General features: G+C 40.4%; 1 protein-coding gene across 21 annotated transcripts in view; it reads left to right on the top strand.

The window, feature by feature from the left end:
- Window positions 1-13,989, top strand: part of mark3a (MAP/microtubule affinity-regulating kinase 3a) — a 47,772-nt gene extending 33,783 nt beyond the window's left edge. For 3 of the 21 annotated variants that reach the window (XM_042212832.1, XM_042212834.1, XM_042212833.1), the window contains exons 14-19: window positions 813-916; window positions 1,353-1,529; window positions 4,233-4,505; window positions 5,462-5,488; window positions 11,568-11,612; window positions 13,143-13,989. In XM_042212832.1, coding sequence (XP_042068766.1) covers window positions 813-916; window positions 1,353-1,529; window positions 4,233-4,505; window positions 5,462-5,488; window positions 11,568-11,612; window positions 13,143-13,488 — 972 coding nt within the window. In that variant the 3' untranslated portion in view covers window positions 13,489-13,989. Of the gene's footprint in view, window positions 1-812; window positions 917-1,352; window positions 1,530-4,232; window positions 4,506-5,461; window positions 5,489-9,215; window positions 10,292-11,567; window positions 11,613-13,142 lie in introns of those variants that run through there. The other 18 variants (XM_042212838.1, XM_042212840.1, XM_042212841.1 and 15 more) reach the window with 15 other exon arrangements.
- The last annotated feature ends 669 nt before the right edge of the window (window positions 13,990-14,658 follow it).

Below are 14,658 nucleotides of genomic sequence, written 5' to 3' on the forward strand. Positions count from 1 at the left end.
GGGGGGGGGGGGGTGGTTAAGCTAAATGAGAGTGTTTAGTGACAGTGGCTGTCATGGTTACTTAAAAGGAAATTCCAATTTTACACATCAGTGTGTACTTCCTGGCGTTGGGGAAATCCGCTGCATTTAAGGGGAAATAATGGTGTAAAGACTTTATTGTGTTCAGATGCGTCTGTGAGAAAATGATGCATAAATGGGTAAAGCTTCCTCTAACAGGTGACATCACATGTGATCCCACCTTGTAAGGGAAAAAAAACAAAAGATCAAAGAAGTGAGCAATCGACTCCTGAGCTCTGGTTTTGTGTGTCGATGTAGTTGTCCAGATTTACACAACGAACAATGCCCGAGTATTGTTTAACAATGTGATTCAGTCTCATGGTCTGGAGATTAGGAAATGTTTTTAAGCTGCTCTCTATCACTTTAAAGCCACCAAACCATCACGTGGCAGTCTCTGTGTGAGTCACTTCAGATTAATCCACCTGTCCACATCGACCACAGTGAGCCTCTGTGGCGATACAAAATGTGACAGACGAGTACTACTTCTAATATACAATCGAGTAATGCAAATGTTTAAGAGATCAAAGACACGAGGGACATATCAGTACAGTACAAAGGAAACAAGTTTTACTTCTAAAGTCTGCCGCATTGTTTCCAATTTTAAACAAAACTCATTCGAATTTGGTGAGATTGGCAGCATGATAGACTGAATTTAAGTGCACTGTGCTTTAATTGCTGTAACACATGTTTCTTTGAGCCTTTCATTAAAAGAAAAAAAGGTCATCCACTGAAGCAATGCATCTGTCTGTTTGCAGAATAACACTGCATCTGCGGGTATGACCAGGAGGAACACGTATGTCTGCAGTGACAGAAACAACACAGACCGCCTCTCCGTCATTCCTAACGGGAAAGAGAACAGGTGAGAGGAGGATGATTGTAAATCTTAATCAGTACAGGGAGCAGAATTTGAGTTTTCCCACTTGTCAGTAAACTGTTGTTAGTGAGATCATTGTTGTGGGTCCTGAAGTCTGTATGTAGTTCTTTAGATTTAGATAAATACTGTTTTAGAGACTCTTCTACTCAACCTGTGTGAAAATGTATATTTGTATGGTATTTCAAACTCACACTGGTTGAAGTTATTTAAACCCCTTTTTCTTGTTAATAGAGGGGAAAAGGACCTACATGGGATCCCTAGAAAAGATTTCCTTTGTCTCAGTCCCTGATTTTTCTACTCCTTTCTTTCTGTTTACTTCCCCTTTTCTCATCAACTTATCTTCCATTTCTGCCTGTGTGTTTGTGATTCGGGGTGGGGTTTTTGTTTTTTGTCCCCCCCCCCCCCGTTACGGCATGACCAGCATGACTGAGATGGCTTGTGCCACTAGCCCCCCGTCTGCCTTTGCAGCCGCTGCATTCGGTGCCTCGTCCAGTTCGGTGCGGCTGAGGTATCAAACTGTCGGCCCTTTGTACGCTTGCCAGGCAGGCTGGGCCACACTGCCCCACTCCTACTACGCTCTGGACTACTGCTCGCCCAAGTAAGACGACAGGGTCTCCAAACCCCCCTGTCTGTCTCCTCTCATGTCTCAGCCCCTGTTTGGCCCCTTGCTAACCCACACATCCAGCCAGCTTCACACTCTGTAACCCTACAACTAAACCATGGACACCATTTCCTGCAACAAACAGTAAGCAAAGTGGTTTTTGGTGCCAGAGTCTGAAATGTATGCTCATCAGCAGGAGCAGGTAAAATGAATTGCTCTAATGACTGGTATACCTCAATAAAATATGTCCTCCTTCTTTTTATTGTTACTCTACCAAAGTCTAGCCGGTCTAACGTGCTGATTCATGGTCAGAATGAAGACCTTTTTAGATATAAACACGAGCCTTAGTGCTACTGTTTGGTTTACCTGATGTTTGGTAACACTGCTGAGGTGGTGTTGATAGGAAGAAGCATTTGTATACTCGGATCTGCAAAACACCTCAGTACGTATTATCTGTATGCTAGTGTTACTGAATCAAAAGAATCATTAGTTTTCCACAACATAAACAGACTTAAAAATGAGGCTTAGTCAAGGTGCTTGTAGTCAATCTGAAATGTAACTGCACTGTTATAGAAGTCAGACACATAGACTAGGACTAGCCACTTTCTTTTTCAGGAGGTGGCTAAATAAAGACATTCTTTTTCCAGATTTAATTTCCACAAAACTGTCCAAAATCCAGATAAATGAAGCAGGGAGACCAAGCAGGTCAGTTAGACAGATAAATTTCTGAGTGTTTATTTCAGACGCTGATCAAACCAGAGGAGAAGTGGAGAAAAATATGCATCTACACACTGAAATCGAGCGATAGGTTAAACTCAGTGTGTGATAATATTTTTCCATGTTTCCATCATCCCTCTGCCAGCCATAAACCAGAGGACCGCTTGGGCCCCCCCCCCTCCTTGCGACATTGCAGTAACGCACTCACACAGCTCTGCTCCTGATCTCTCCTCCATCCTCTGCTGTGAACTTTGACCCCTGATTTTCTCTGTCTGGGTCCTGCACCTGTTGGTCTCCGAAATGATGGAAAAGCCCCCACTGCTCACGGCTCCCCTGCTGTCCCAGCTTCCTCAGACCCTCGTCTGTTTCTGTTTAGACTCTTAAGTGATCAGGCTCACAACTCACTGTTTCATTGTACAGATCAACAGCTTGACATCTGGGGTGTGAAATTAACAGCTCATTGCTGGTGAATTTTGGTTCCAGCTGCTTTATATACGTTTCCTGTTCTAAAATTGCTCCGAATTTAATGCAATAAATCTCACACACTGGCCTTAAATATTATCATAAAGATGTTTTGGTCATGTGACCTCACTTATACTATTTTCCTTGCCCTGCCGCCATTTTAATAGGTTAACCTAATTTTGTTTCTGCTCCCAGAAAGTCCCAACTCTTCAGTTTGGTCTCAAACAATGTAATGATCTTATAAAGATTTCTCCTGTTATTTTTCTGCTTTGAAGAATCTTCAAATGACTCACAGACACATGAGGACAGAAGTCCCTGTGGCGCATTAGTCGTTTAATCCAAAGGGAGGCACTAAAACTGGGTTCTTAGACCAGATCTGTGCTGGAGCTCAGTTTGCACAAAATGCTTGCACATCTGTGGGTATGAAATGCATAAAATTAATCTTCCAGCTGTATTTGTTTACTGATAATCTCTCTATCATAAATCTGCCTCTTGTTGGTACTACCAGACACTGCTTTATGGATTCAGTTTAAATAAACACTTATGCTCTAATCAAGGGGTCTCAAACATAAGGCCCAGGGGCTAGAAATAGCCCAGCAAAGATGCCAATCTGGCCCACTGGCGGTCTTTGGTAAATGTGAAGGAGGACATACATTTTAGACTTTTAACTGTATTTTCATAACTTTCACAGCTTGTCTTACTGAAGAAAACCTCCCACAACCATCCATAATACACCAACGTAATAGATAAACTAAGATTTCTTTCATTAAATAGAGCAACATTTCTTTATCACTTAGTAAAACTGAGATGTGCTGTTGAAATTGCACTTCTTCTTCTTGAGATACCTCAGAGATTAAATGTGCACTTCTTTAGACTGACAGAAAGGGGAGTTTCATTGGTCCGGCCCACTTAAGATCAAAGTGGGCTGTATGTGTCCCCTAAGGCAACGGACGCTTGACATCTCTGTTCTAATCTGTTAGTTATGGCTACAACTGCTCAGCAGTTTATAGGGAATGATGATCTTACTCTGTGCTACATGCAGCCTCTGCTTGTGGTTGGTCAGCTGTGTGAGGCCAGTGGTCGCAAGACTAAAACATTCGCTGTAATTTAAAAAAAAAAAAGTATTGCAAATTAGTTATTCACAGACTGGCTGTTGCGTCTAAATCCACCAGCTGATGTGCGGCTTTGTCCTGTTGTGATTTTAATTTCCTACCCTGCTGATGTCTAACCTGCAGTATTTGAAACCCATGGCAGTTTTAGAAGTCCATGTAGAATAACCAGACCACACATTTTAGGAATGCAGAGGCACGTGCAGTGACTCTGCACAAACATTTTTCCATTGCAGAAGTGTACTCGAGTATGTTGCACAGTCACAGAAGCTGTGACTGTGTATAATCTGGCTCCCTCACACTCTACCTGCACAAATACGTGGAAATGTTCAGTGTGTTGAAGTACACGTCTGCTCTGGAAAAACGGTGTAAAACCTGCTTTAATTGTAACTTCCCCCTCCGTCCACTTCAGCAACGTTGCCGTGTCTCCCGGCAGTCAGAGGAACCCGGTGGCGTCCACCCACAGCGTCGCCAACACCACTACGCCCGACCGTCTCCGCTTCCCCCGAGGCACAGCCAGCCGCAGCACCTTCCACGGTGGCCAGCTGAGAGACCGCCGCACGGCCACGTACAACGGGCCGCCGGCCTCCCCTACTCTCTCCCACGATGCCACGCCTCTGTCTCAGACCCGGAGCCGTGGAACCAGCAACCTTTTCTCCAAACTCACCTCTAAACTCACCCGCAGGTAGGCGAGGAAAAGCGTCGCGGCACATTTTGTAGAGAAGTGTGACGGGTTGATGTTTAGCTCTTTCTGTTCAGTTAGTTTAAAGGTTTAATTTGTTCTAAAGCAATATTTTTTTTTAAGTGATTATATTCAAGCTTTAATGTTTTTAAAGAGGAAAGACTCCAGCGCTGCTCCGCTCTGTGCCGTATAATCTACTGTGACTCTGTTCAGATTTGAAGCCAATCAGCACAGTGCCATGTAGAGTTAAGATAAATAATTACATGCTGGAGGAACACTTCACTGTCCTGTACAATGTGATTTATGCTCAAGTCTACATTTGTTGTGTGTCGCTGCCTGGTTGCTGCCAGAAAACCTACAAACACCGTAAAGAAACTGTGATTGGATATTCAAACATTTTATTCATTAAACACAGCAGACCATTTTAGATCATTTCACTTCCATGATTCTTTAAAGATCTTGGGTGGTAATGTTTTTATACGGTAATCATTTCCTGCACTACGCGTGCTTTAGGGCTGTATGTCTGCTGTATGTGTTACTATTATACTTGTAGTTTGATATAGTCCAATAAAAACAAAACAAAGTGAAAGCATACATTTTGAATCGAGGTTAGTCTTGTATAGCTTTTTCCTTTAAATTGCATTTTCAGGCCTCCCTGAAATCTCGACATCAGATTCTTGTGCACTTCTTATTGTGGTTAATATTGTCACAGTGAGAGTCTCGAGTTCAGGCACTGAAAGCAGCAGCCAAGCCAGTGACATCCCACCTGCAATGACTGACCTAAAATGAGGAATTGAAATCATTTAATACTGAATCAAAAAAATTACAAATGAATCTTTACCTTTCACTGTTAATGATTCCAATCACCCCATTTTTGTTCACTCATTCGATCTCCCCCTCCCCTTTCCTTCACTTCTCTTTCACCATTTTCACTGTTTCTTTGTCTGATTCTGTTGTAGAAACATGTCATTCAGGTTTACCAAAAGGTAGGACTCTTGTACTGCCTTTCACTCTGTACCAAAACAATGACAACAGTCTCACAGAACAACTTCCTCTGAAACTCTTTAGACGTGTGGGGCTGCTGGCACTGAACTAACACATTGCTTAGCAGAACAGTAACGCTCTCTGGGTGCATTTACACACACTGCTTACAATCAGATTAACGTGACAGATTTCTGTTCTCACATATTAGGTCTACTGACATGACTCTAAGTAACCCACAGTAACATAATTTAATGTCTAGGTAAGATTGTCCTTAAAGGAATAGTTTGGTTTTATGTGTTATGTATTAGAGGACTTGTGCGTGCAGTCCTCCCTTCATGAAGGTTATACTTTTAGATGGTGGAGATGGATGATGATCTCATAGGTCAGTGATGGCGGTGATATTTCACTTCCTGATTACTAGATTCATTTCAAATGTAACCAGACTCACTGTTGTCTCATTATGTTTCACTATTGTAAATGACACTTAAGACGTGGGCTTGTTTTGTCATTTGTGTGCATGAACACAAGTTCCTGTTCAGATTGAGACGGTTTCTGTCTCTGGTTTGACTCTTCTTGGTTTTTTTATCTTTTTAAATTTGAGTTTAAGATAAGTGTGCATATGTGGAGACAACCAAACTCATTTTACACACATACAAACAGCTTACATGAGTCAGCAGAACTGTTGGCTTAAAGCAGGGGAAGCAAAAAAGACCTGGGCAGACATTAGGTCTCAGTACTGTTTTAGCTGTTCGGCTGATATCCGCCCATTTATGGTCATTAAGTGCAGTCAGATGATTAGACTAAATCTGCCACCTTTTGTATGCGAAGGAGGCTGTGATGCAGGTGTAGCCCACTTTCTTTCTCTTAATGTTTCAAGTGGAAATTAAACTCCCCGTCCTGCCCTGGATACTGGATCGCCCAACGCTATCTGTGCTGTTTTGTGTATAAACAGTTTTATGGAGGTGTTTGTTCTGGAGGAGCTATGTTGTGGACCTTTTTAAGCTGTATCAACATCCTGCAGAACGAATATACAGAAGAATCAGAAGCTCTGAATTTTAAGCTTTCACGAGGACAGGAGGATTTACTGTGGGACGATTAGACTTCGTAGCCAGGTGTAGTAAAAAACTAGCAACTGAGTATTGGTGGTAGGTTGTATCAGTTAGCTTTTGTTGACAGCGTTGTCTGAGATGTGTTGGTTTTTTATTTTTAATACACGTATATATCTATTGTACATAAGGGAGCTGTCAATCATTTCATCTTTCTAATTGAAATTTATCACAATGGCAAACTATTCCTTTTAAGATGAATGCATTGCAATTTAAATACAAATTCAGACTTCCTTTTGCTTTGATTGGGTTTTACCTGGTCTCTGTGTGTAAATGTGCTCGGGGTGGCCACGGTTGGTGTGGGTGGATAAAGGCTGATTGGGAAAGCAGACCGGACTCCTTGAACAATCAGTCAATTACCCATACAGCAAAAACAAAGCAGCTTGCCACTAATCAATCGTCATTGCATGCATGAGGTTGCTTCTTACAGCTGCCATTGATTCTTGATTTTAATGACTGAACTCATCGTAGGTTATTCTGCTGCTGCATTATTCACCAAAATATATATTTTCTTACTTTCTTTGACCCAGTTGTGTCAGTAAGAAACCACCAAGGATTATATTTTTATATTTTTATCTGTTTCTAAGCCGTTAAGTACATTTATAAATGCAACTTTGATGTTTTTTGTAGACTTGGTTCATTCCCTTGGTGGGTACAAACATCATGTTCAGAGAAAGGGTCTTCTAAAAGGCACGTCGCTCAGCCTTCCTTTGTCTCGTTGCCCTTTTATTTTTGCTTTGAAGGTTTTCTGGGCTTTAGTTTTTTACCTTCAGTTTAAGTCAGAAGAACAAAAAAAAAAGGGGGATCACACAGGTATATAATACAGCATTTATTTACTGACCATTTTTGGCTATTTTTATTTTATTTTTTGTAATGTACTAATTAGTGCTGTCAGCGTTAACCTCGTTAAAATGACGTTAACGTCATTCTAACGAGGTTAACGCTGACAGCACTAGTACTAATACAAATCACAGATTAGGATTTCAACTTATAAATCAACATAAAAACTCCACAGTTCCTAAACTTAACATGGAAATGACCGTATTTAAAATGCTCTGTTAAATATTTTCTAATTTTGTGATTCTTTTTAAATCAGCAAGGTTGTTTTTACTGAAGAAAATGAAAACTTCTGTAACATGTTTTGCTTTCAGTGCACTTCATTTCTGACGGTTATCTGTCAGGCAAGCAAAAGCTGCAGAGAATGTTTGAAGACACAAAAATACTAATTCTCAAAGTATTTTTGTGTCTTCAGAAAGTTGTTTTAGACGCAGGTGCTGGAAGTATTCTCCCCTCGTTGCTTTCCGTTCAGTGTCTTCTAGCATTTGGGCCCATACTAAACAATGTGTAAGACTTTTTCACTACGACAAGGTGTTTTTTGTTTTAAAATGGGTGTGTGGTGACACGATAGTGTAAATGGGTCTCTTCAGACATTTTCTTAACTTTTCTTAATGTCCCACTTTATAAAAGGAGGCCTTATTTTGTTTGGACATGCTGATGGTTTCCTGCGGACGTTCCAAGTAGTCGGATCAGCCATTCCAATAGGGGTTGGGATTTAAGAGAGGAGGCTATTAAACACTGAATTCCTCAAACGGATCTTGTGAAACAGCATGGTAGCTGTGGCCAAACTGAACCAGTCATTGATGTACATATCAAAAGATCAGAGGAGCTTTGCGGCCTTCTCAGGGAGCTGTCTTGAGGCCCATGGCTCCCTCTGGTGGCTGATTTGTAAACTGTCATCTTCCTTTGGCAGCATCATCGTCATCCAGAGCCTCCTGTCGGTTCTGCTCAGGTGTCATCACCATCCTGCATTCCCACTCATGGCGTCTCACTAGGGTTTTTGTGTTTGTCCTCATTTCTGTGGCGCACTCACTGTGACAAAATAGAGCAAAAGACTATAAGATGAGTCGAAAATAAAACCGAATACAGTAATAAATTGTGTAGTTGGTTAAATGAATATAATGGAGTATTCAAATAAGAGTTGAGCTTAATTTGTTTTTAGTTTAAAGTTCTCTTTATTTTCCTGTGAACCCTGGTGCAGTCACTATTTCAATCTTGGTCTGCGACATCAATTTTAAGATCTTGCTGTTAAGTAAAAATAACTGAAAATATCAATTGCAAAAGTTCACAACAAAGAGCAAAAATAGTAAGTTTACTAGCTTAAAAATGAGTCCAATTATATTAATTATCTAAATAAGGATTAATCAGAAAATGTGGAACAATTCCATGATCTTTTTTTTCATGCTACAAAGAACAGACATAAAAATAACAAACTGAAAAGTGGAGTTATTGAAAACTGTCTTATGTTCAATTTCCTCTGAAGATGAAAAGTCTTAGCTACACTTTTTTTTTTATAAATCTCCATTTTAACCAACAATATTATTTATTTACTCGGTTCCATTTTTGACTCGTCTTATAGGCATTAACTTCATTTTGTCTGGTTTGGGCCGCCGTACATTTCTGCTAAAAACTCATCTCATCTCTGATCTTAACGAGTTTTCTTTATTTTCCTCGTCCTCGGGACATTTTAGGTTCACTCACATTCTCCTCCCGGTGTGTTTTTTGTCTTCCTTACCTTCTTGTGTCCTTTAACCTTGACCTCTTGCTGCTCTTCCTCTCTGCCTAGGGTCAGTATTGACCCGGCCAAACGGCAGTCGGCCAAAACAGGGCCTGCCAACCCTTCTACCCAGGGAGGAAAGACCCTTAGTAAGTCTTCTGCCCTCCAGTCTCTTTCAGCCTTTCCTTCTTTCCTTCCTTCTCATTATCTTCCATGTTTTTCTTTCTTTTCTTTTTTTTCTTTTCAGCCTGTCCTCATGCCATTCATTTAAATATTCTTTCCTTCTCTTTCTTTTCTTGTCATGAGTCCACTGAGATTTCCGGCACATCCTCAGATTCACGTTTTTTCTTTCAGATTCAGGAGCGGAAGATATAGAGAGTTGTAGGAAGATGAAGATCTAGAGTAAGGGGCTGTTTCCATCCCTCAATTTCTCCTGAGATTAAAGTCTGAGTTTCAGACTTCCCTTCCTACATTGCCTCACCCCGCCTTGCCTCACCCTCCCCCCTCGGTCTTGTGATTTCTCAGCCTCTCTGGCCGACCCAGGACCTGCTGTCAGTCCTGTCTGTTCGCTCGTCTTCTTGTTGTCGAGTCCCTCAAGCTGTCAGGAGTTTGGACTCTGTCCCTCCTCCACAACCCCGTCCTGTTTTCTGTTCTGCAGGCTGCAATGCATGCTGGGAGCCTGACACAGTACACCCATCCTGTCTGAGAAACGGGGAGATTACTGACTATTCGCTTTTAATCTAATCTTGTCTTACAGTACAGCCATTTTTTCTTGTTTGTAGTCGTTCAGCATCCTCCCAAAAAGTCTTTTCTGGCAGTCAAGACTTTGAGCGAAAGATCTTGCAGGAGGTCTAAATTTTTATTGCAATCCAGTAAATTTTCCTGTGAAATCAACCTGGTTAGTAGGAAGGAATCCCCTGCTTTATCTCGAGTCTTTGTTTGAGTCTTTGTCTTGAGTCTAGTGAGGCTAGGAAATAAATTTTTCCTGTGTATAAGATGTGCAGGAACAGTAAAGGATTCAGAATGAATCCAGCGGTAAGCCAAAGAGGTCATTTTTGCTTTATGGAGGGGAAAAACTGCACATGAAACACATTATGTAAAGAATTTTCTTCATTATGCCTGCCATAGAAATACTTGTATGAGGACAAACAAGGAAGGCAAATTACTTCTGACTAATGCAGAAGATTTCATCGTGCTTTCCTTAAAATGTCCCGCATGTCGTCTCACTGCCCAGTTTGTCAGCTTGTCTTCTAGCTGGTAGGAGAGCCATTACAGAACCGCACATATAAACAAAGTCCTGTCTACGGCTCACGTTTGTGACTTAAAAATAGTTGGTGAGCTTTTTGTTCTGTCGATCAGAGCGAGCGCGCTTCTGCAGCGCGGCTGAACGTGCTGCAGCTTCGGTCACAGGGACAAACTGTGAACATTTGGCTTGGTTTTGAGAGCCTGAGCTTCATGTTGGAGGGAGCTTTTCTCTAAACGGTGTCTGTTTTCATGTGCGTCACACACACGGCTCGAATCAGGATTTAATCATCAGTTGCCTTTTAAAAAAAAATAATAATAATTACTGTTAATATTAGGAAAGGTAAGCATTTCAGAAGCTGTTTTAAATGTAATATTTAAAGTCATCAAATAATTCTGATAATTAGTCCAAATGCAAGTAGACGTCTTTAAAATGTCACGTGTCAAATTGTTAAATAGAAAGAATCATGATGGGTCACGTGTTCACTAACAGTGTATTTAAAAGGCTTAAACTGGGATTTTATATACATTTACTGTACGATACATCGTCAAAGGACGTGTTTGCAGAGCAATAATCAGCTTTCTTGTAATTTTTTACTTTTTTTTTTACTCCCCTATTATCTCCTGTCATCCTATAGGCCAGTGGAAGGATCTGCTTTTTATTATTTTAGCTGTGTACTGTTCAGATGTAGATTAAAATCTTTTTCTTTTTTCTTTTTGAGAGGCGATAAAGTCCAGTCAAGTAGCGCTGCATCACTGCCTTCACTTCCTACCTCACCTGAATGTGGCCTGCAGGCTGCATCTCCTCTTATTTTGCTGCTGTTTTGCGTCGACACACCGCTGTCAAGCTTTTCTTTGTGTGTGCTCCTGTTGGCTTCAGTCTGGGACATGAACAGTCATCACTTCTTTGTTTGATTTCTTTATTTATTCTCCTCTCTCTTTCTCACGACTCTCTGTTGATTTCAATGGAAGTCAAAGCTTCCATTTCTTTTTCTGTTTTTTGGTGGTGGCTCTCGTCGTCGTTCAAGTATTCGTCACGTTCTCTCATTTTTAAATATGATTTTTCACTGGAAATGATAAAAAAATGATTGTCATGCAAGACCCACATCTTTTTTTTGTTTCTTCTTTTTTCCCCCGCCCTGACTCCTCCTCCCCGTCTGATCTTCTTGTACGCCCCAGAGTCTCCACCGAGTTTGAGAGAAACGGGAGACTTGAGGGCTCAAGGTGAGGTTACCTCCCCCACGTTCAGTGTGTCTTCCCTTCCGAACGTAGGCTTCAGTTTGTCTCCGTCTGCACCAATTTGCTCAATCCCCTTCCCCCTGCATAGGAACCACTTTGTGCTTACTCCCTTCAGGGACGTTTAAATGTACTGTTGCATCTTTAAAGCCTCGTCTTTGAGTGTTTTTTGACATAATGTTTTTGTTGTTGTTGTTTTTTTTGCATGGCACTGTATTTGTGAGCTACTTTTGTTAGCATGGCATGCTTGTTTATTTTGTCACTCCTGAAGCTCAAAGACTGCCGCCATGTGTCTAGCTCCAGTTTACATACAAGTTAATTTCCAGAGAATAAAAATTTATATGTGGAAAAACCCAGAAACGTTTTAATTATCTGAATGATCATATTGGTTACAATGTAAATGAATTTGAAACTAATGAACATAAGAAATGAAAATTAAATTCAAAATGAAGTGATGGGAGGAGCAAAAACAGGTCAAAATATAGACGAGGACTAGAACAGAACCATTTCTAATGCGTACAGGATAATTTTGCTTTTCATTGTTACCCAGTACTTACATTACTAACCCTAATATCTTTGAATTACAGACAATTTACAAGACTATGGTGGATATTTGTCTTTTAATCACAGCTTCATCCAGTGATTACTGTCCTTTATTGCTTAATCTGTTCAACTAGAGTCTTTTAATTAATACTCTCAAAAATATTTGACTGCTGTACTGTGTATAAATATCGTAGGGGCTTAATTTGTCCAATATGCCAGACTGGTTATCTTTTATATGATTATAAAACTAAATGAATGACATTCAATCACAGTTTGCGCACCTCATCTTGACTCAATATTAAGTCAACACACTGGATATAAAACTGCAAAAAGATGGGATCCCAGATTTAGAAGTAATGTCAAGCGGACAAAAGTGTGACTAATCTAAGTGTCTAATATAATAAAAACAACGAGATGTAGGTCCTGAAGAAATGAGTCAAACGTGGGCTCAGATTTAAGTTGCTTGCAGAAAGTGCAGCGGTCTTCTGGGTTTTTCAGACTTGCTGCTCACTATCAAACCACTGACAAAATGTAGTAAACGTGAAATATTTGAGTTCAAAATGCAAACAAATGGTGAGTAAAGACTGATGATAAAAGTTGTGTAGAAAGAAATCTAAACCTTTGAGGTTTGCTTCTTTAAATAAAGTGCAATCTTAAGTTTTTACTGCATTTTGTCAGTTTCACTGCTTTTCAGCTTCATGCTGAGACTTAAATGATTTTTTTTCATGTTGCTTGTTTCCCTCATATGAAAATAAACAAACTGGGGCTAGAAAATCTCATGTGGAAATGCATCAGAGCTGTGTAAAACATGATTTAATTCCAACTAATTCCTGCTGCTTCTGCCTGTTTAAAACATATTTTTTTCAAAATAAAATGTTTTTCTTTCAAATATATTCACAGATCCTGCTTTGTAAAATGCAGGAGGAATACTGTGTGAGGCTAAAAACTCTCCTCCGTGTCTCTTTCTCCCAACAGTCGCCATGTACCTGGGGATCAAAAAGGGGAAAATAAAGACAGTAAACCCCGCTCCCTCAGATTCACTTGGAGTATGAGGACCACCAGCTCCATGGAGCCCTGTGATATCATGCGGGAGATTCGCAAGGTGCTCGACGCCAACAACTGCGACTACGAACAGCAAGAGAGTTTCCTGCTTCTTTGCGTCCATGGAGACGGGCGAGCTGAAAACCTGGTGCAGTGGGAGATGGAGGTTTGCAAGCTTCCCCGTCTCTCCCTCAATGGCGTCAGGTTCAAAAGGATATCCGGCTCATCCATCGCTTTCAAAAACATTGCTTCCAAAGTTGCCAATGAGTTAAAGCTATGAACAAAAGGGTTTAAAGTATACATATATATATATCTAGAAGTATTTAAGCTGTACAATCATCCAAGTAGCAGTTTCCAAATGTCTCCTTTTTCTAAACAAAACACAGAGTATGTATTGAATATTATAATGTATAGATTAAGGCTTTTGGCAATAATCACCGAATTACCTACTAATATCTCAGTCTGTTCTGACCGCACAGGGTCGACATTAATGAGTTGAATATGATTTGTCATGCTGTGAATGTGGACGAAAAAGCATTTCTGGTCTTATTTATTTCACCTTTATTTTTCTCTCTCCTGGAAAAAGGAAAATGACGTAGCGTTCTGTTTTCAGTGTAAATAATGTATCTTACTTTGAAGATGGCTTCTCTGCAATACTCGTTTTGTTTTGTTTTTTCTTCTCCTTTTGTATTTTGTTAAAAAGTAGAGATGGGGAGTCCATGTAAATGCCCACATGGTTAAGGGTCACTCATGTCTCAATTAAAGTGTCTGTCAACCTAAACCTAGAGTCTGATCAGTGTTGGGCTTTTGTTTCCAGCTTCATCTAAATTACATTTGATGTCAGTGCATGTTGGGACATCTGCTTGTTTATTCATTCAGGTCTCTTAAACAAAGTTTCCCAACTTTGCCTCAAAGGTTTGAGGGGAAAAAAAAAAAAAAAAAAAGTTACCTGCAAGTTGCTTCTATCACCAACTTCACTGAATACAACGGTGCCATCTGCACCAAGACCGGGTTAAATTACATGTCTGAGACATGCATCAGTGTTTCCCAAAACAAAGAGCCAAGTCTCATGATTCCAGTCTAATACTAGCTGAGGAGAGTCAGTGGAAACTTAGCTGTATTTAAGGACACTGGCTGATGCATAATGGGTTCTGGAGTTATTAGGAAATACATTTAAGGAAATTTGCAGCTTGTGTTCAATGTCTTAAGTTCATTTTGTAGGGAGTAAAAGTGCAACTAGAGTCACTTGGAAGCTTCGGGCACCTAGTCTTCCACTGCATTGATTTGTTCCTCATCTTGTGCAGCATTTAAAATGAATGTAGTTCAGACTGATGTAAAGAGATCAGCAGCTCCCCTTAAAATGTGGCATTTATCTGCATTTGCCTTAAATTAGCTATAGGCCTTTCCACAGCTACCAGGGGCCTGTTCTTCGTACGTCGCTTACTACATC

The sequence above is a fragment of the Haplochromis burtoni genome, unplaced genomic scaffold (genome assembly GCF_018398535.1).
Source record: "Haplochromis burtoni strain Fernald_Lab_line unplaced genomic scaffold, NCSU_Asbu1 Contig_396, whole genome shotgun sequence".
Taxonomy (NCBI): Eukaryota; Metazoa; Chordata; class Actinopteri; order Cichliformes; family Cichlidae; genus Haplochromis; species Haplochromis burtoni.